The sequence below is a fragment of the Enoplosus armatus genome, chromosome 16, assembly GCF_043641665.1.
Source record: "Enoplosus armatus isolate fEnoArm2 chromosome 16, fEnoArm2.hap1, whole genome shotgun sequence".
Classification (NCBI taxonomy): domain Eukaryota; kingdom Metazoa; phylum Chordata; class Actinopteri; order Centrarchiformes; family Enoplosidae; genus Enoplosus; species Enoplosus armatus.
This window is the reverse complement of record NC_092195.1, coordinates 13,386,162-13,408,307: the sequence shown is the minus strand read 5'-3', so window position 1 is coordinate 13,408,307 and position 22,146 is coordinate 13,386,162. Positions and strand designations below refer to the sequence as shown.

General features: G+C 39.8%; 1 protein-coding gene across 3 annotated transcripts in view; it reads left to right on the top strand.

Moving 5' to 3' along the window:
- Positions 1 to 22,146, top strand: part of ptk2aa (protein tyrosine kinase 2aa) — a 57,724-nt gene that overhangs the window by 30,840 nt on the left and 4,738 nt on the right. The window contains exons 7-28 of one of the 3 annotated variants that reach the window (XM_070921196.1): positions 1,721 to 1,861; positions 2,144 to 2,221; positions 2,438 to 2,545; positions 3,452 to 3,569; positions 4,183 to 4,213; positions 5,337 to 5,401; positions 8,113 to 8,130; positions 10,810 to 10,866; positions 11,811 to 11,831; positions 13,610 to 13,707; positions 14,006 to 14,090; positions 14,177 to 14,277; positions 14,606 to 14,721; positions 15,019 to 15,119; positions 15,481 to 15,570; positions 15,669 to 15,873; positions 16,587 to 16,698; positions 16,790 to 16,823; positions 16,976 to 16,992; positions 18,145 to 18,172; positions 18,464 to 18,564; positions 19,251 to 19,355. In XM_070921196.1, the coding sequence (XP_070777297.1) occupies positions 1,721 to 1,861; positions 2,144 to 2,221; positions 2,438 to 2,545; positions 3,452 to 3,569; positions 4,183 to 4,213; positions 5,337 to 5,401; positions 8,113 to 8,130; positions 10,810 to 10,866; positions 11,811 to 11,831; positions 13,610 to 13,707; positions 14,006 to 14,090; positions 14,177 to 14,277; positions 14,606 to 14,721; positions 15,019 to 15,119; positions 15,481 to 15,570; positions 15,669 to 15,873; positions 16,587 to 16,698; positions 16,790 to 16,823; positions 16,976 to 16,992; positions 18,145 to 18,172; positions 18,464 to 18,564; positions 19,251 to 19,355 (1,830 nt within the window). Of the gene's footprint in view, positions 1 to 1,720; positions 1,862 to 2,143; positions 2,222 to 2,437; positions 2,546 to 3,451; positions 3,570 to 4,182; positions 4,214 to 5,336; positions 5,402 to 5,718; positions 5,806 to 8,112; positions 8,131 to 10,809; positions 10,867 to 11,810; positions 11,832 to 13,609; positions 13,708 to 14,005; positions 14,091 to 14,176; positions 14,278 to 14,605; positions 14,722 to 15,018; positions 15,120 to 15,480; positions 15,571 to 15,668; positions 15,874 to 16,586; positions 16,699 to 16,789; positions 16,865 to 16,975; positions 16,993 to 18,144; positions 18,173 to 18,456; positions 18,565 to 19,250; positions 19,356 to 22,146 lie in introns of all 3 variants that reach the window. The other 2 variants (XM_070921198.1, XM_070921197.1) reach the window with 2 other exon arrangements.

The following is a 22,146-nucleotide window of genomic DNA, read 5'->3' as shown; positions in this document are numbered from 1 at the left end:
AAGTTCTGTCTGTGACTGATCAGCCTTGTTGCTACAGCGACACTCAGCTTGGTGATGGGGAGGGCGATAGCCACTCGCAGTACTTCCTCTCAGGAAGGGTGGACACTTCAGACTGACAATATCCCTGTTTGTTTATACGTGTGTGTGTGTGTGTGTGTGTCGTGGAATTCTAGGAATGAACACGCTGATCCTATCAAGAGCACGAAGAACACACATAAGCACATACACATTAAATTCTGTAATCACATGTGTGTTATGACATCTGTTGAAATGACGCACGTACCCACACATGGCTGAACTCACAGGAACATTGTGTGTGTATGTGTGTATGTGTGTATGTGTGTGTGTGTGTGTGTGTGTGTGTTTCTTGATTCCTTCAGGCTTAATGAGTAGACAGCTGGCAACACAGCTCTGTAATGCTGAAGTGAAGTGTAGATATGCAAGCTTTTATTTACAAGTGAATGATGAGAATAGCAATAGAAATAGATAACGGCTCAACAAAGTCGGTAATATTAAACATTAAAAATTATAATATGGATTATTATATGGATCATTCTGCCATCAGAAATATTAGAAGTTATACACACTACACATCTACTGATAATGTGATTTTTAGACTCCCCCAAGATCAGTCAATTCCTTGTGCTTAAGTTACATTTGAAGTCAATTAATCGATGCAGTTGGTTGCTTTTTGTTTGTAATTTTAATTGTTAAACTGTTCATTTATTTCAAGTAGAATGACCTTAATGTGGTGAACCAGTCTACTGTAAATCCACACATGCTTTTTTAAGCCTGGTCAGTAGTGCTCTAAATCTCCTCTAATCTTTTATCTTAATCTATATATGGAGAGCTATTTATAGTTTGGGATTGCCTCTACTGGATGTGTGCTTGTGTGAATGTGTATTTTCACTAAGTCTTTATGTGAGTTTGGATAATACTGTCATCTGTATACATTTTAATGTCCTTAATACTGCATATTTGATGCGTATAAAAGCGCATATCAGGGGGGAAAGGGCTTAAAAAGGTAATTTTGTCAGCGGTGAATTCCTCTTCATAAGTCACAATGTTTTTAGATATACACAAGATAAAGAGAATTATATATGGCATTGTGTGTGTGTGTGTGTGTGTGTGTGTGTGTGTGTGTGTGTGTGTGTGTGTGTGTGTGTGTGTGTGTGTGTGTGTGTGTGTGTGTTACACATCTTTACATCTAGAGTGATGAAGTATAGAGAGGATTGTAAATGCCAGAATAATGTTCCTAGATTGATTCTCCTTCTGTCAGCTCCCCATCTGTCTACTCTCTGGTGACAGAACAGACCTGAAAAAAAATGATGCCAGCAGGGAAAACACAACTGACAATAATCTGTATGCATCACATATAGTGAGATCTAAGTTACACTACAGATGAATGGGCAGACTTTGATGTTTAATTGAGTGCCGACTTACAGCATCAATGTGTCTTTGTTTAGATATTGATCTGAACTAAGAGTGCCCCTGGAATGAAGTGCTGAGGTCAATTTGATTGGAACCAGAGTGGCCTATTAGTCAATCAATGTATTCCTCTCTTGGTGTCTCTGTCTGCCCACACATACATACACATATTTGCACACACATCCCATCTCCCAGTTACAGATGTTCTGCTCTATCAGCTAGATGATATTTTAAATAAAGTCATTCTTTTAATTCCTCTCCCTCTTCCCTCCCTGTTCTCTCCTCTCTTCAGGCTAAAACTCTTCGGAAGTTGATACAGCAGACGTTTAAGCAGGTAGCCAATCTCAACGATGAGCAGTGCATCCTGAAGTTCTTGGAGATACTTGCCCCAATCTACCGCTACGACAAGGAGTGCTTCAAATGTGCCCTCGGGGTAGGTTTCCTCCACTCTTGCCTCCTCTCTACTGTGTCCTGATGTACTCTGAAAGCCTTGCTCAGTTGTGTTAGCCTGACCCCTTTTGGTGGCATCAGGTCCTGCATGTATCCAATGAGTTTTATGATTCATGCCATGAGCTACAAATGAGAACATGAATGAAAATCTCCATTATTAATTCCTACTTATAAAACATTTTCCTCAACTTCTTATTCTTGTTTTGCCTTTTGCTTTCACTCTCTTCCTCTTTTAACTTTGTGTCCCTCCTCTTCTCCCTCATAGTCCAGCTGGGTGATCCAGGTGGAGTTAGCTATCGGGCCAGAGGAAGGGATCAGCTACCTCACTGACAAGGGATCCACGGTGAGTTCCTACCCCTGTTTGTGATGTTCTGCATCCAAAAAATATTATATATATAATATATTTTCCCAGCAATGACTTAGAGTGAAAGTATAGGCTTGACTCCTGAGATAAAGATAGCGATAGATATCACTCATTCTTTTAATTCTGAATGAATATGGATAGGATCAGCACATTACTTAATTTCCACTCTTTCTGTGTTTCTCTCTCTGTCCCCAGCCCACCCATCTAGCTAACTTTAACCAAGTTCAGTCCATCCAGTACTCAGCTATGGAGGAGAAGGACAGGAAAGGGATGCTACAGCTCAATGTAGCTGGAGCTGCTGAGGTATTACTACCCTGTCTGTCTGTTTGTCTGTCTGACTGTTTCTTTGTGTAGATATCGAAATTTGCTCTACATGTACATTTTGTTTTAAAGCACACCATGAAAAAATCAAAATAGTGACCTGCCACCTGATTTCCATTTATATGTAGCTCTGTTACTGTTTGGTATTCTGCGATATCACAATGATAAAAGGACGCTGCCCATCGCTCCTCTTCCTTTTATGTAATCTACCTTTACGGCATACACACCTTTCCTTAAATTCAGGTGTTAATTTCTACCTTTCCCAAGATTAATTTAAACAACAGAAGAGAGTCTAATACTGTGGGCTACCGTTCAATTTCACTTTGCGACAAATCCGCAAAGATGGAAGCTGTCTGCACTGTACTCTGGTCTTTTTATGCTAATGTTGCTCTTTACTGATGCTTAAGATTAAAAGCATTATGTCTGTAAGTTTTTGTTTAGCCATGATGACCCCTTTGGCCTCTAGTGGATACTAAAGAACCACAATAAGCTGTGTCCGTCATGGGACACAGCTTGGTTACTTTGTGTGGCTGAGATGGACACAGAGATTAACTAATGGCTTTCCATGTATAGATTCCACATAATGGTTGTACTCACAGAGGAAGGGCTGGAATCTTTCTGTTTAATTGGGTGTCATAGTATTGGATTCACTTACACACATAAATACTGTGAGAGAGAGGAGGTTTCCCCTGACATAAGGAGCAGCTGGAAACCCCCCACTGTGCTGTTGTTTGTACAGTAAGAGTTTGTGTGTCTTTGGAGATAATGGCTCTTTGTTACAGGCCTGACACTGTGTGTGTGTGTGTGTGTGTGTGTGTGTGTGTGTGTGTGTGTGTGTGTGTGTGTGTGTGTGTGTGTGTGTGTGTGTGTGTGTGTGTGTGTGTGCAGCCTCTCACAGTTACAACAGCATCACTCACCATGGCAGAGAACTTGGCTGACTTGATTGACGGGTACTGTCGACTCGTCTCCATGGAAACTCATTCCTTCATCATAAGAGTTCAGAAAGGTATGACACTGTAGACCCCTCCTGTCGGTCACGCCTCTTTAGGAGTTTGCTAAAATATTAAAACACACTATAGAGTATTTATATTTTTTTGTGCTCAAAAACATATAAAATATGAATATATCAAAATGAGTCTTAAGACAAATTGTTAGCTCTAGATTTCACTGTTTGTATTTGAGAGAAATGCATGCCAATATCCACAATATCCCAATAATATATGCCATCATAATAATAATTGAATAAGTCATAATGTTCTTTTCAAACATTACAGTAAGTACATCACAATGTTTTGTAGAAACTGAATATACTGTATATGTATGTATATATAGTATAGTTGTTTCTGTAGTTAGTTGTGCAGTACTCCTATTTAATAAATACTATGTGATAAACTTAAGCAGAGGATTAGCACTAAAATGTACCTATTCTAACGCTGTATAAAGAATGTATTTTGTATACAGGACAGTCTTTTATTGTTACCTTATACTGTGTATAAGGTGCTGTCCATGTATAATATTCTATGTATAATGAGTCATAAAACATGATGAAGTAAGTAGCACATTTATTGTGCTTCACATTACACACTCTGATTCTGTTGATGTGTGTTTTTGTCCTCTAGAGGGAGAGAGAGCGCTGCCGTCCATCCCAAAGTAAGTGCCTGTCTCATTCTCAGTATTGTTACAGTAAAATGAACTGTAACTGTAAGTCATCAGATCGTAATGTCTCTGTTTGTCTCACTCAAAGATGGTATGTTGGCTGTGTGAGATGATTTACCAGTCCTGTCACACAATTCTTAAATTTCTAAGACAAAAAAAAGAATCTTTCGAAGTTCAAACAAACATGCTATCATACTCAGTGTTTGCTTACAACAGCAAAGGGTTGATTTTGGGTTGACTAGTTTGACAATTATATTCAGGAACAAATTGCAGGTGATGCAAAATAAAACAATCCAGGATTAAATGTGTCCCCTCAGACTCATGTAAGTAGTGATAAAGTGCTCAGTGTAGAACTACAGAAGCTGCATCACATGTACAAAATCATCAATGGGAATGCTCCTCTGAGTACTTGCACTCACTCAGCATAACAGTAGGGCCAGTGTGCGTTCATGTGTTGTGTTTCTAGTAAATAATGTAGCCAGAAGGCTTTTTTATACTGGTGCCGCACAATAGAGACTTTTAGAAGTCAGGTTGGGGCTCAAGTGTGGAGTAAGGTGACAGATATTTTTGGTTTTGGCTCAGAACTACAGGGCCCTAAAAAAAGATTTTTGGTGCTTTTTTTATTGCAACGTGGAGTTCGGAGTTCGGAGGCCTTGACGTTGTGTTTTCACATTTCACTGTCAATTGAACACCAACTTTTTGCTTACTTTTGGTCATTTGAACTCAAGTCTCTCTTTCTCATTTTCTCCCCTCTCTCTCTCTGTCTTTGGTCAAATAAGGAGATATGTTTAGGAGCCAAATATTTTCCACTTAGGGTTTTTAAACACTTGGGCAGTCTCCTCCTCTTTCTCTCGGTCTCTTACTGCCTGTTGTGGTCTGTGATGTAAAGATCGTAGTAGAGCTCAGATGAAACAGGCAGAGAGATCATTGAAACAGTGAGGGTTAGTTTACAGAAGCAGCTTCAACAGCCTACTCTTTCAATGAGATCTGGCTTTAAAAATCACTGATATGTAAATGAGGCTTCGATCTAGCCTAGGTATGTACGATTTAACCGCTTTGACTGTTGTGTAATTGTTGTCTCATTTGTTGTTTGTTCGTTTTTCCTCCTCTTCTCTAGAGTTTCCAATAATGAGAAAAAGTTAGAGGCAGTCAGGAGTGGAGTAAGAGCCATCTCTGTCTCAGGTAAGACAGCACACTCACAAATCGACTGGTTTAGGAGCAAGATGAACACAGTCTGATAGCTTCCTTGGCTCCAACTACTGTCTTTCTTTCTGTCTTTCCATTTCCTCCAACATCTGTTTTTTCTCGCACTCATTGTTTTCCTCTCTGTTGGGACAGCCTCTCCCTCTCTCTCATCCCGTCTTCTCTGTTCCTGCAGTCTTTTGTTTACTTCCTCCTTTCCCCCTCGGTCTCACATCTCCCCTCTGTACTCATGTCCATTCACTGTTTTTTTCTTCTTCTTCATACTCTGGTCTTCTTTCCTACTTGATTGGCTGCAGACCTAGTGACATCGACACCTCCTAAGCCAACCAAGGCACGGCGTTTCCTCCTCCCCTTTGTCTTCTGTTCAGATTCACCGCCCAATGGTATCCTCTGCTCTCATTGGCCTGTTAGTGGAGGAGCGTATCCACAAAATTGTGATGTGGTGGAATAAAATGCCTGATTTGATGATCATGCTTGTTGGGTAATATTACTTTGCATTAAAATACATACAGATGGTGCACAGAAAACCTATTGATGAAATCTGAAATACAATTACACAATAAATGCATTTTAAAATGTAGGAGTTGTTTAAAGTATTAACTTGTCTTACTTTATTGATTTAGAGCACTAATTTGGTCCAGAAAAGGTTAAAAAATATATATGTTTTGGCCGCTATTTTGGATTTTTCCATATTTGTTATGTAAAATTAAAATGGTTTTGTGGATGAATTCCATTTTATCTGCTTCATCACAATATGTCTAATTCTTAAGGATGCCCTCTTCTACTAAAACTGTCTTTGTCCTCTGTGCCTGGTTGCTTTGTCTAATTCAGTCTTACGCACACACAAACACACATGCTTCAACCACAATAACTGCTTGTGTGTTCCTGCTTATAACCAAGCCAATGCTCTTTAAAGAAGACTTGGAAACAAATGGATTGTGCAGTGCTTTCTAACTGAGTTATCTCTATAAAACCTGAGGCTTATGTGTGCTACTAAAGATAGCCATTTTCCATTTTCATCTTTGTAAAATACTGAACGATGTGACTGGAAACAGCCAGTACTGACAAACAGTAAAAATGGTTCTCTCGAGTCTCAGTTCAGCACATGCCTTGCTGTTGAGGTCACAGTTTGGTCATTTTTAATCATTATTTTCAGTGTTTTATGTCAGTTAATTCAAAGACGCAGAGCTTAATTCATGGTAGGGAGGCCAAGTGGTTAGAAAGATCGTTCTTCCATTTAAAAGAGTTCAACCACCAAGTATCTGCCCGGTTAAAGTGTCCTCAGGCAGCCGATGAGCACCAGCTCAGGGAGGTAGTTCTGTAGCTAAGAAAAACAGTTCCTCTATTGAAATGACTGAAAATGTAAACGTATAATAATTCTCTCCATCTATTGTGTGTGCATACGTGTCCTGCACCAATGTTGACAGACTAACTGGATCAGTACATGTCCTCGTGTCTCCATCTATGGCTTTGGCAGCTTTCCTCAGTAGCTAGAAGGACTGTAGCTCATAGATCTGGACAGCAGCTGGTTTGTTGTTGAAACTTTAACCAATGATCCAAACCTTTTTTGCTGGAGGCTCCAAATGTGGCACGCAGGCCATGGTCGACATCCTTCTTTTAGAATTTCAAATTTTACTGTGAACTACTGTAAGTTGATCAAGCTGGTAATATTAGCTTTATGTTAATAGCTCAATTTGTAAAGAACTTCACGGGTGCTTCACAGGATTACAATAAGAGGAAAAAATTACAATAAACACACAAGGTGAATGGAATAAAAGGGAGGAAAATAAAACGATAAAATACAGAAGTAAGGTTTGTCATAAAAGCACTAAGAATCACTAGCCTTCAGATTATCTGAGACGGAATCCCACAGTTTTGGGCCACAATAATGGAAAGATGACCTCAGTTCTTTGTCCAAATTGTAGGAATGGCCAGTAAATTACAACCATACAATGCTCTGAGTGATATGGTTGAAAAATGTCTTCTGATCAAATCGTGGTGGTTAACAGGGGAAGGGGTAGGATAGTAGTGCAATTTTCTGTAGAAGTTTGTGGAAATCATCTTCAGCTGAATCCCAGGTTTCCAGTCACTGTAGTTTAGTAATAATGACACAGCTAAAAGGCCAAACTCTTCCATTAAGGGCTGGACTGAGGTGGTCTCTTCTCCATGTTTGATTGACTAGATTTATCCAATCTAGTTGAAACTGCTGTATATGGGTGCTCACTGTTTACATTACACCACTGTTAACTCACATGTTAAACTCTTCTGTCTGCTAACCATACATCAACTCTCCAACTCCCAGATATTTACAGCTTGCCACAGGCATCATACTTCATTGAAACCATGCTGGAGTTCAAACACTTCCTGTCGCATTGCTGCTATTTCTGACATGAGTTCATTTCACCTTCATGTTCTGCACAGCATTAATGAAAGTTGTTAACTCAGCTTTTTTTCCACTGGAGATATTTTGGATCTTAACTAACTGCTCGCTGAGTGTTTGGCTTTGCAGATCCTGCAACATCTCGTGTTGTTTCAAGGCTTTTCATGCTCTAACCGCTTCTCTTCTCTCTCTCCCTCTTTTCTCCGCTCTGCCTCCTGCTTTTCTCTCTCTCCTTGCTGCTTTCTCTCTCCACGTTCTCCTCCTCCTCCTCTGCTGTCCCGTTTCCTGCATGCTCTCCTGGACCCTACAGAAGATCTTAGCGGGGATGGTAATGTTATGCTGTTGTTTATCAATCTCTCTGTTGTTCCGTCTTTTTTAGTCCTCACTCCACCAACACACTGCAACCTCCCGGGAAAGGGTAGCGTGTGTGTGCGTGTGTGTGTGTGTGTGTGTGTGTGTGTGTGTGTGTGTGTGTTGGTGTGTGGGTTGATGTTTATGCATGCATTCCTACATCTTTAACAATAGTGCTATGTGTGTTGTATGTGCTGTATTATGTAAATATAGAGCGAGTGAAATAATTTAGAATTAAATTATTCTTTAGCTGAATGTGTTGTTTCTCATGTTTCAGTGATTGGAAACATGAATAAATCAGCCTAGAGTGGTTTACTATTTTAGTATTGTTTTTGGGTTTAAGATGTTTGTGTGTTTGTGTCTGTGTCTATTTGTGATTTTTTTTTTAAAGTGGATTACCACTAAATTTGAAATATGTCTGCTTTTAACCACAAGAGCGACACAAAAAAAGCAGAATTTGGAAATGAAGTGGTATTTCTCTTTAAGGGAACTTCTCTCGTCTCTCCATACACACACACACACTCACACACACAAGCTTCACACACACACACTTGCAAAATACCACCATACACACGTGTACTCACACACATTCATGCACACGCGGAGTGGAGTTGGGAGAGGTTTGCTGGATTCAGGAGCGGGTGCATTCCTGGCTATAATGGGCTAACTAGATCACACACACACACATACACATAAGCACACACGCACACATTATCCCTCCACTGAAAGCAATAAGAGGCAGAGTTAGACCAGTCAAACTTAAAAACGGCTGATTCTTTAAAACAAATCCCAAACCACATGGGAGCGAAAATGCAGCAAAACAAACAGTTTACTTCACAGGACAAACTAACAAATGTGTATAAAGAGATCTTAATATATAGAACTGAAACCATTTATGTAAGCTGCAGATATAAAGGCAACAAGCACATGAGTATGGAAACACTGATAGGCCTGGCTGGATAAATAAAAACAAAAAAAACCCACATTTGAGTATCAGCAACAGAGTAAGCAGAGCTGCTGCTTTTATTCAGCTCATATCAAGATATTTTTAGAGGCGCATTAGTCTTTCCTTTCGTCTCATGCAAAACATAAATCATGCACAGCAATGGTTTAGCAAAAGTCATGCCTGTTTGATTAAAAGTAAATCAAACATTTTCCAACCTCTTCTCCTATGGGCTGTTGTACTGGTAAAGTAATTGTAGTAATAAGAGTAAAAGTTATAACCTTAGAGCCTATAGTGTTTCATTCATCTTATACATAAATGAATATTTTGACACTTTTGCTTTCATGCTGAGAGTTAGATGAAAACATTGATACCACTCTCATGTCTGTACGCTAAATATGTATCTGGAGCCAGCTAGCCTAGCTTAGCATAGTGACTGGAAACAGGGGGAAACAGTCTGCTGGTTGGAAGATTTTTCTACCTTTAAACAGAGTTAGGTTAGCTGTTTCCCCCTGCTTCTAGTCTTTATGTTAAGCTAAGCTTAACGTATTTACCATAAAGACATGTGAGATCAATCTTCTCATCTAATTATTGGTAAGAAAATACAATATAATGTAATGAATACATGTATTTCCCAAAATGTCCAACTATTTCTTTTAGCATTAAACAACTCTCACTTCTCCTTTACTACCATCCAGTGTATTACTTAGCCTGCCTTACATTAACAGCTAAACTGCTAGACAGTAGCGCTTTCTTCAGCTTATTCTACATGGCTGATTTTCTTGACGGCAGAGCTTTTTCTTCAGGAAAATCAGCCACAGGCTTTCGGAAAGGATTTCTGATAAATTTAGGGACACGTTCCCACAGAGTCTGATAAATCCTGAGCAGAGCTGCGAGGGTAGTGTTCAGGACAGCAGATGTTTGACTCTTGTTTCCAACAGCTGAGTCTGCACACTGATTTTATTTTAAACACCACCATCTGGTTAGGATAGACTTGGTCCATCTCTCCCTTTCTTGTTCCTGCTGGCTCTCTCCTCTCCCCCTCTCTCTGCCTATCTGTCTGATTCTGCACAGATTTGATCCTAAACGCTACCATCTGCTTACATGACAGCTAGACCCACTATTTTCTCTCTTCTTACTGTCTTACTCTCTCTATATTTTTGCATCCAGTCTGTTTGGTTGGTTTCTCTTTCCTGCTCTATCTTTCATTTTCTTCTCGTCTCTCTTGAACTCTCTCCTTTCTGTCTTTGTCTCTTCTCCTTTTCTTTCCCTCCACTCCTCCACCACCACCACAGTTACTCCCAGCAGCCCAGCTGCTCTCACACAGACAGATATGCACAACACATGCTCAGCTGACACTCTCCGCCAAGTGTGTGTGTGTGTGTGTGTGTGTGTGTGTGTGCAGAGAGAGAGGGAGAGAGAAAGAGACGAGCTATGTGGGTGTTGCTTTGAGCAGGAGTTGTCGAAACTCTGAGTGAGCTTCATGCTTCATTTCTTAGTGTTTTAGTGCAGTTTTGTTTTTACTGCACACGTGTTTGTGTGTGTACTGGTGACGCTTCATACCATAGTGGACGCACGGTAAACTGAACATGTGCATGATTTTCACATTGTTTGTGTTTGTGTATTTGTGTTATTTTAGACTTGGCCTTTTTTATCTTATTCTTGTGTGTTTTTCAGTATTTTTACACCGTTTGTGTGTATCTAATGTTACAGAGACTGATGACTATGCCGAGATAGTTGATGAAGAGGACACATACACCATGCCCTCCAGTAAGTAACTAATTCAATCTTCTCTTTCACCTAACATCTTCCAAGTAAAGTCATTTGTACTCAAGAAATGACCTTCTGTTCAGCACTGCAGCAAGAGAGCTATATAATAACCGGTTCTGTGTTATTCTTCTGTCAGATGCTTACGTTCTCAAGCAAACATTAATATCGTTCTGCTATCTGACAGCTGTGTGGTGTGAGTCTTTTCCAAGAAACACACTCGCGCAGGGGAACATCAGAGAAGTTGCATTAAACCACATTTGGTTAGGTAGCGGCTAATCAAATTCAGGCTAGTTTCACAGACTTGTATATACAGCTGGAGGTCAGAGAGGCTGCAGCTCATACTGTGTAACTCTGGTTGGTTGGACTCAAGTTACATCTGTCAGATTCATTCACGTTAGTAAAAAAAAAACCTGAATGTGCTGGTAAGTTTGGCTATAGCCCTGTAAGTAATGGTGGCTTCAGCCCTCTGTTCCAATACATTTGGTGGGGATGTTTCGGCCAGCACAAAGTACTCATGTATTTGATTTTGTGGCCAACTTTGAAAATGGACTGTGTTCTCCTTTCCTCCCACAGTCTTTTTCTATCTTTCTCTGTCTGGCTTTATTCCTTTGTCTCTCTTTCACTTGGCTTTTTTTGGTCTCCTTCTTTCTGCGACTTCCTCTAAACAGACTTTCTGCAGACATATTTTCCTACTCACTGCCTGAGTTTGTATGTGTGTTCATGTCATAACTGTCTGCTGTATGTATAAAATGAGTATACAGCAACTCTACTCTTTTAACAATTATGTGGCTGTATGAACTAAACATCAGATAAAGAGTGAAATGGGTCTGCATAAGTGTGTGTGTGTGTGTGATTTCTGAGCTATTTTCAATCTTAAAGCAGCTGTCTGGCTCTCTCCCTCTCTTCATCTCTCTTTCTTCCTCTTTCTCCCATCGCCAACACAGTCAGCTATGGAGTAGTTGAAGGTAAAACTCCCTGTCTCTCTCTCTCTCATATTGTGTCCTACCGAAATGCCTTCAGACTTTACATTTTATTTGTGTTTATATTTTTCTTTGCCAGGCACTTGATTACATTGTAGGGAAAGATTTGCTTCATCAGCCTTCCTCATTAAAACAAATTTTTGCATCTTCCTTCAAGTTAGTTTATTAATTTCAACCTAACACGACCCATTGATTTACATCAGTAACATTATCAATTATGTGGCTTTTTTGAGTAGATAGGAACCGGCGTTGGAAGTTTTCTTTCTTTCAAGTATCTGGCAAAGAAAAATACGAAGACTCAAGACACCTAGTATTCAGATTGTTGTTGACTTGTGGTCATTGGTGTTTTGTAGAATGCAGTTCATTCGGGTCTGGTGTTGGAAATGAAAGGGAGAGCCAATCCATAAACAATGCAAGATGTTACTTCATCAAGAGCTTAATCAGAATTTCGGATGATGAAGTGTCCCCAGACCTCTGGAGCTAAACAGCCTCACAGTATTTGCATTGTTTATTGGCTTGGTTCTCATTTCACCATCATGTCATGTTGTATTTCTTAATCAAGATTTATTATCATGGTCGTTTTTTTCCCAGTCATCTGTGGGTTATTTTCTTCTGTTTGAAGCAATTATTAGTTTCCTGCAGTATAAATTAACCTCAGTAAATGTCCTTATAATGGAATGTGTTTTGGTTGGTATTTGGTATTTGTGATTTTAGTGTGTTTATCTGTTGGTTGAGTCAAATAGCCAAACTTTGTTTAGCCCAGATGAGTTTTACAGGATAAGTTCCTGAGGGTGGGTGTCCTGCGTAAAACTCTTGAACTCAGTATTCAGTGGTCCGCTTTCATTGCAGATGGTTGGCAGTTGGCATCACGACCTTTTCAACAAGGCAGAAATATTGATAACACATAAATGTCAAAGTTAAAATGTCAAAGCATGTGGATGTCAGTTGCCAAAACATGCGCTTTCAATCAAATTCTTTTGGACATAGTGAATATAAAAAGGTTACTGCAGACACAGACCATGTCAAATACACTTCAGAGCCAGTTGTGTCAGTCTTTTGAATATTTCACTAAAAAGACCATCCAGGCCCAGGTGTTCCTCTCTGCTCTGCAAAGTGTTTTTGAATAGGATCTTGATGTTTACATGCATAAATCACTCCAGGTGTTTATCTCAATCACTTATCTTATTCAGAGCGACTTGTTTATGTGTTTCCCTGTAGCCCCCTCTTTCGCTGTGTCAGTATACGGGAATAAACAGAAATGATAATGAGACTCTGGTGTGCATGCAAAGACAGAGACATATTTTGCCTGTTACATGGGTTTTCCTGTATGTTGGTGTGTTTGTAATTGTGTGTGGCAGTGTGCATGTCAAATCAAGGTGTGTGTAGTTAGTAGTTAGAGGTGGTAGGGGAAGGGAATATAATGTCAATGTAGAAATGTATTTTTGTATATTGTTAATGGTTTATTTTAGTGTAATCTGATTGCCAGTGGATGGGGTTTACCAAAAAGGACAATAGTTTGACTGCTAGAAAGCTAGAAATAATTTATCTGAAAAGTATCTCAATACTTTTACTAACTTCTGTGTGATTAAAACAGTTACCTGATACCATCCAAATTGTTGTGTCCTGGTAAGCCCCATCCATGTGGTCTGAGAGAAGCATGTGATGGGTATTAGACCAGGTTACCCCAGTATGAAAAACAGCAGGTAAGCGCACTGATCTCACTCTTTCCATTTCTTTTCTTTTCTCCTCTCTCTCTCTCTCAGCACGGGACTATGAGATCCAGAGGGACAGGATAGAGTTAGGCCGCTGCATAGGAGAGGGGCAGTTTGGAGATGTACACCAAGGAGTCTATAACAGCCCGGTATGTGGAAATACACACTCATATATAGGCACACTTACAAATAAATCACCAGATATATGTAGGACAAATAGAAGGTATATCGATAAAACATAGCATATATTTTAAGGTAATGGAATACAAGATGGTTGCTAGTTTTCAGTCAGAGGAAACTGAAGTGACTTTCATGCCCTTTTCTGTCTGATAGTTACTCTACTATCCACCTAAAACAAATTGTAATTGAAAAGTATTATCACGTCTGCACTCTAACAACCAGATTACCTGCTGCTTATGATGATACTTTATTCTGTTTGTTCCGCAGGACAAACCGTCTCTACCTGTCGCCATTAAGACCTGTAAGAACTGTACATCAGACAGCGTCAGAGAAAAGTTCCTACAAGAAGCATGTAAGACCACACTGTTTCTTTCTGTGAGTGTCTATCAACTTGACTTATTATCAAACCATGACTCATTTCCTTGTTTCCCTTTGCAGTGACAATGCGTCAGTTTGACCACCCTCACATCGTGAAGCTGATCGGAGTGATCACAGAAAACCCCGTGTGGATCATCATGGAGCTCTGTACTCTCGGAGAGGTACACCTGAGGGCTGTGTGGATAACGGGCCGTTCACACATGCGGACTAGAGTAGAGTAGTAGTAGAATGTGTATCACTTCTTGTCAGCATACAAAGCAAACTGTTGAGTGGAAGTCATGATGGCATGCATCCAGGAAAAGCCCTGATATTTACTAAATCCACTGTTTAGGTGAGGTTTTGCTGACAGACTATTATCAGTGTGAGATATTTTCACATTTTGTCATTAGAAAATGGTGACACACATTGACAGTAATTGCTATGTTCTATAAATACACTATATAAAACTCTCTCTCTATCATAACCCCATCCCTGTTTTTCTGTCTACAGTTGCGTTCGTTCCTTCAGGTGAGGAAGTACAATTTGGATTTGGCGACTCTCATTCTGTTTGCCTACCAGCTCAGCACAGCACTGGCATATCTGGAGAGTAAACGCTTTGTTCACAGGTATACACACACACACACACACACACACACACACACACACACACACACACACACACAAAAGATTAGTCTTAGGAATAACTGTGGGCATGTTGTGCGGATGTTTTAGGGCACTATAAGCTTCATAAAGTTTACTTTTGGAATTCTAAGTGACATAAGAAAGGACATATAGTGCACTCTGCAGCAAATATGGAGCCGTGGTGTTTCATCTCTCATGCTCTTTGATAGATATTTTGCATCTAAGAAATGACAAATAACATCCATGATTCATGCCTAATGACAGCTATTATTGACTTATAGGGACATAGCAGCACGTAATGTGTTGGTCTCTTCAGTCGACTGTGTGATGCTTGGAGACTTTGGTCTGTCACGATACATGGAGGACAGCTCTTACTACAAAGGTAATGATACACAAACACCTGCACACTGAAACCAGTACACACATGCACAGCTTTGTATTGTGTCATGACACAGAATATTGATTCACTAATAAATAAGTGTCCAAGACAGTTTTGAATGAACACTTGTCACCAACCTTTCTGGTTGTCAGTACTTTACCACCATCAACAGGTTATACGAGGGTACTGCAGTTTATCTTGACTGAAGTCACCTATTGCACATGTTGGAAAACAGTGTCTTCTAGTCTCTAACCCTCTGAGTGACTGCAAATTCAAATGACAGAGTTACAAATTAATGGAGTTATAAAAATGATTCTGTACTTTATATGTAATTTTAATGTATCCGTGTTTGTCTTTGTCTCAGCTTCTAAAGGTAAACTTCCTATCAAATGGATGGCTCCTGAATCTATCAACTTCAGGAGATTCACCTCAGCCAGTGATGTCTGGATGTTTGGTGAGTTAGTATCATTTATGTGTGTGTTGCATTAGTTCCTGTTGCGGAAAAATATAATTAGTACATCGTCTGTTTGTTCCTCTCTTGTCTCTCTGTAGGTGTGTGTATGTGGGAGATCTTGATGTTCGGCATCAAGCCTTTCCAGGGGGTGAAGAACAATGATGTGATTGGCAGGATAGAGAATGGCGAGCGATTGGCTATGCCTCCTCAGTGCCCGCCCACCCTCTACAGTTTGATGACCAAATGTTGGTCGTATGACCCCAGCAAGCGACCACGATTCACCGAACTCAAAACACAACTCAGGTAATAAAACGTTTTTGTCAATTTGTGCTTAAAAGCGCTTACGTGTTGTCATGTGTGTTAAATGTTAATTACAACAATTATACTATTACTATAGTAACGCTTTATTAATGAGCTGGTAGTGAATGGTGCTACGATTTTCAGTGTTATTAATGCCACTTGCATGTCACATAGTTTTTTGTCATTTAAAGTTGCCATATAATATTCTAACACATCAATATATCATTGTCTTATTAAAGGTAATCAGAACTGCACAGTAAATAGCCATATCCCTTATCATTTATTGTATTAATAGATAAATGGTGATATTATACAAATTCTATTGATAAAAATGAACAACAATTAAAAAACATTAACCGCAAATACAGATTAAAGTTGCTCAATGTACGACAAAGACAAGGAGTACTTTTCAATACTTTGTTTTAGTTTGATGAATAACAGTCTTTTTTTCTTAGTATACATTAACAGATTCTTCTGCCTCTTAGCCTCTATCATTTTGTGTCCTTGGTGTATTTAGAGCAATTTTTTCTGCAAATGAATTTTCCTCTAGTTAATTTGCCGATGACGTGGCTAGTTTTCCCCACTTTTGTCCAAATAAATACCTGCTTGATTTACTTTTCGGTACTGAGAAACATAAACATGTTGGAAGTAAATATGTTCCCATTGCTTCCCATTGCCACTTATCAAGACGAGTCATTTGTTTATAACTTTCGTAGCACCATACTGGAGGAAGAGAAGCTTCAACAAGAGGAGAGACTTCGAATGGAGATGAGGAGACAAGTCACCGTGTCCTGGGACTCTGGAGGGTCTGATGAAGCGCCACCTAAAGTAAGACTGAGTGATTGTCTCATTGACTCACTTCTCTCTGTGTTTGTCATGGCTGATAAACAGAAACGAACTGTTATCTCTCTGTCTGCAGCCCAGTAGACCAGGTTACCCAAGTCCTCGTTCCAGTGAAGGCTGCCTCCCCGGCCCACAGCTCAACCACTACCCGGTACAGCAAACACAAACACACAGCTCCCGTAGTGAGAAAACTGTGTTCCTCTGTTCCTTCTCGTCCACCGTGGCTGCGGCAGTGTTTTCTTCCGACTTCCAGAGGTTTTAGGTGGCAACAGCAGCAGTGTGCCGGAGTACAGAGAGGAAGATGGTGGAATTTGGTTCCTCTAAGTCTTACAGGAATCTTTTAAGAGCAAACACCACAGATACTAATTTAAAAAGATATACAGTATCAGGAGTAAACAAAATATCTTTTCAGGAAAAAGCGTGTTGGTAGTGACGGCACACTCGACTCATAGAAATATATATGAGTGAAACGCGCTGATCTCATCAGTGTTCATTTAAGATCCTTGATCAAATATTTTTATAGGTTGTGTGTTCACTACCACAGACTCTTTTATTCTGACTTCATGTTCATCCTGCAGTTGCAGTTACTATATTTGATGCAAAGATCACTGACAGAGGCTGAATAGTGTGGCAATCAGCACAAAACAAGACATAACACGGACTAAGCTCCTTAAATCTTTAATAGTTAGTTAAGGTCTGGAAAAAGTGCAAAGAGTATTAAACCAAAACTTCGTTTCAACTTGTTTTCAAGAAAGGTGCATTCATCACAAATCTTAAAAACATCAATAAATGTTCATCCTACAATATTGGGAACATCTTGTGTCAGGTTATATAAATCATCCTTTTAACTATCAAAATGATCTTGGTCTCTGAAATGTCCAGGTTGAGCACTATCATCACAATGAAGGCCAGTAAACCCAGTATTTAGTCTGAGTTAACTCAGAGGACAGACTGTGTTGGAAGACAGCAGGCGTACGCTGCATGTGTCAGAGTCAGAAAGAGAAATGTGAAGGCAGAGAAAATGAGAGAGACTCTCAGTGCAGTTATTCCTCTCCTCATAAACCGAGCAGACAGCAGGAATTTCCTGTAGCGCTAAAAGCCACACACACAAATCAAAGCCACTCTCCAGCTCTTATGGCAATGAGCTGCTCTCTCTCTCTTGTCCTTATAAGGAGTGCATAATTTTAACTGCTATTTAAGTCAAACTTGATCACATCACAAGTAAGAATAACATCTATATATTTTGGTAGCATGTATTACACACCAGTCTGAGAGCAGCTGTAAGGCCGTAAAAGACCTCCTTTCTTTGAGGCCTCTTTCAGATCATGGCTTGTTATTATAAACAATGCTTACTCAAGTGTTAATGGGATTAGTACTATTATTTCACAATGATTCTTTGATTATTCACTCCGATTCTGCTTTTATTCAGAGACACTTTCTATGATTCTATTTGAAATTTGTTAGTTTGATAGATTCTCTAAGGAACCTTGTAACCTTCATGTGTTTATCCAACAACATCTGTGGAGACACTAACAAACTAGAAACGAACTAAGTTATGATTCAGTTTGATACAAAAGATAAACAGTGGGAGCCCTGGCTTGATCGGTTGATGTATTTGCTTATTGTTTATATACTCCTGTGTCATGTTGTAGAAAGAGTAAGTAAAAACAAGTATGTAAAAAGAGATTTTTTTTTATCATTATTGGTCTTTTTTTTATTATCTCTCTGTTGATCCACCTCCAGCCTTCAGCTCATGGTGGTGTAGGAGGAGTAGGAGGCAGCTACCCTCCTCCTGATCCCTGGAATCAACACAGACCTGAACACACTGCACTGTGGAGCCCTAACATGGAGGTACGCACACTCACTCATACACATACACACACACACACACACACACACACACACACACACACATATATATATATATATATATATATATATATATATATATATATACACATATGCACTCACAAACAGTTTCATAAAGGACATTTGACAGGGACAACCATCTGAAATTGCATGTGTTATATTATCCAATGAAGTGGTGAGAGTTTTCATATATTCACCTTTCACCTTACTGCAAGCTGCATCCAGCTTTGCTAGAAAACATAAAAAATGTACCTGAATACAGTCTAAGGATGACATCTGAGTACTATAACCGAAAATGTTGGCAGTTTGAGCCTAAAACAACCCAGGTCTCAACTTTCATATACGTGCATGTAATTTACTTTTCATCTTGATTAAACATGGCGGGTGACATTACAGTAGTGAGCTGCTGGCACTTCAACCATATGGTGAAGTTGTTTTTTCAAGCAGACCGCGGTGCTCTGTTCAGGGGAATAAAGTAACTGCAGTCAGAGGAAAGTCTAAAATGGCAACTTGATCTCTGCAATCATTTTTATTATGTATTTAAGATCATCACACGGTTCAATCAGTCACAGTCAGCATGTAAATATGATTGAGGTGATCATGTTGCTGTCCTGAACCTGTTAATCCCATTTTGTACTTCTTGAATTTCATTGCCGTGTTTTCTACAGGACAGCGGCTGTGTAGGCCACGCTCTGATGGAGGAGAGGCTGATGATGCAGCAGCAACAGATGGAGGACGACCAGCGGTGGTTGGAGCAGGAGGAGAGCTTCATGGTAGTACACATACACAAACACAGAGATATTTATCTATAAGCTACTGCTTCAAATCATCACTGATGACGTTAGTAACAAATAGAGCCTTAAAGGGAAATTCACAAGTAGCATTTATCGGGGTAAGCAGTGCCCTCTGCATGCTAGAGAAGCACAAGATGAGTTTATGTTATTTTCTTCCAAAGTACAATGGTTGGTTATGTAATAATCAGAACACTAGAGTAAAGCGTAATATTATAACAGGACTGACTGGACAAAGTGTTATAAACCGTAGTTGTCAGGTCTGCACTTTTCCACTCAGTAAAACCTCCTTATGTGTACTGTTGTTGCCAGATGAACTGCAGGATACCTTTTGAAATGGCTCAGTTGTGCTTGATTTATCTCAGCAGACACTGAAACATCCCCCACAAGGAGCCAAATCACTACTTTTGCAAAACAAGTCTGTTTTTCTTCTCTCTTCAGATCTGATTGTTTCTCTGCTTGCCTGTTTTCATTTTTGAACCAGGTGAGGACAGAAAGGGAGAGGGAAAAGCACAGAGATGAGTGATGGGGAGTGACATCCCCTCTCTTTATCTGTCATTGTTCTTACTGATGAATCTGGTCAGCTTGCCATGTTTTAAAGGCATATTTATCGCTTCACAGAACAGGAAATCCCTCAGGACAGACCTGGCAGACTTGCTGGTATCTTATTGTGTTATTTGGTAACCACTTGGCATAGTTCTTTTTTTCCTGGCCTGTGTCTTCACTTGATGCACCAGTTCTCCTTGGCACCCAACTTCACAAACTTTTAGTAAGACTATGCTTTAATGCTGGGGACAGAAAAAAACTCTCATTGCTGAATGGCTGACCACATCCACAGCAGTTTTATGGCTCTCACCTTGAAAAGTGAAAGGAAGCTTCCTTCACAGGAATGAATAAAATATCACGCTATTTTATGACTTCTTCCATCAGTAAAAGGCCCGTTATCAACCACATTCCTGCTGCTTGATACATCTCTAACTAACTAATGTGGAGCCACTGCCTGGGGACTTTTTCCCATTCCTCCTGATATAGCACCATTGTAAGACCACAAGTCAGTTCATACAAACAAGAAAGTCAGTGCGGTGAATTCAATGCCTGTTCATCTTGATCTAATCACATAATGTCACGGTTTTAAGGCTTGAAAATAAAGCGAACTATGTACATCAGATACGACACTCAGCTGATTTAACCACAAAGACAAATTGTGAGAGGATTATTTTTTTAAGGCAGTGTGGTTTATAAACTCGATGTAGCTGTAGCCTCCTCTATCATCACTTGTTTGAAAGGATTTGTGTTGACTAAGCCCTCTTGTCATTACCAGTATTGACAACACTAGAATGAGTTTATAGCCATTTTGTATACTAGTATCATAGTATCGTGTATCATATCATGAAAAATAGATGGAAGGAAAACAACTATGGATCTTTTGCACTCAGATAAATTCTGAAAATCCAAAGTGGAGTTTAACTAGCACAGAATGTGTGTTTGAATGCCAGTGGTGGAAAATAACTAAATACATTTACACAAGTACTGTACTCAAGTGCAGTTTTGAGTGAGATTTCTTGAGTATTCCCATTAAATGTTACTATATACTTCTACTTAGAAGAAGAACTTTAAACATTGCACTTTGTATTTCACTACATTGTTAGTCTAGTGGAGCTGCAGTTACTACCTTTGACAAGATTTTTATACAAAGCATATGATAACATGCAATATAACTGCATTAAAGTGACGATTGCATCAGCAACACATCAGTAATATTAATCCAATAAGATAAGCTATATAATGAGATAATACTGTGACAGGAGCCAATCTGCTGCTTGAATACTTTACTTTGTTTACTTGCAATGTCAATACTTCTACCACCATGGAGTACAGTCTGAAGTGCAGGAGAAAGTTCTATCTGTGAAATATGCAAGTAAACTTTGTGATAAACTCAGCAGGAGAGTAGAAGAGAATGAAAACAGAGAACAGCAATACGAGAGAAGGAAAGTCAGTAAAGAAAGAGATGGAGGTTTGTGAGGAGGAACAAGAGTAGAGGACAGAAGGAGGGAGAAAGGAAGTGGGATTGGCAAGAGCCACGGAGAGGGTGGAACGAACAAGGAGTCACCCATCAGAGAGAGAGAAACAGAGGGAGGGAAACAGAGGGAGATGCAGAGAGATGGAAAAAGTGGGAGGGAGAAACAGACAGAGAGAGAGAAACAGAGAGGAGAGTGAGGCTGTTGGATCTTTTCTCTGCAGGATTTAGTCTCTGTGGCTCAGTGGAGCTTTTCCTCCTCTGGAAAAACTTTCCCTCTGTCTCTGTCTATCTTTTCCTCCCCCTTCATTCTTCTCTGACTCAGTTTTTCTGTCTTTCTCAGTTCGCTTCTCTCTGCACCATCGTCCACGTTCTCAGTTCCTCTGGTCTCTGAATCCTTCCCTTCATGATCTTTCTCTCTCTATGTCTTAAGTTTTTCTTCTCGCCTCCATCTCTCTTCCTCTCATACTTTCTGTCCCTATCTCCGCCCTTCTTTCGATGGCCTCCACTCTCTGCTTTCCTCCTCCCGTCTTCTTCAGCCTCTATTCTCCCAGGATGCATCTCTTCAAGGCGTGCTTCACCAAAACGGTACTGAGGCAGAAAGATAGAGGGAGTTGGAGACGTGCTTGGTTTTAGTGATAATAATGTTACTGTTTCCTGTAGACTAAATGTGCGTGAAGAGACTCTGCTGTCATGAAGTTATCAGCGTGAACAGGACAGTTTATCTGATGCTCTTCTTCCTCACTGACTTGGTGG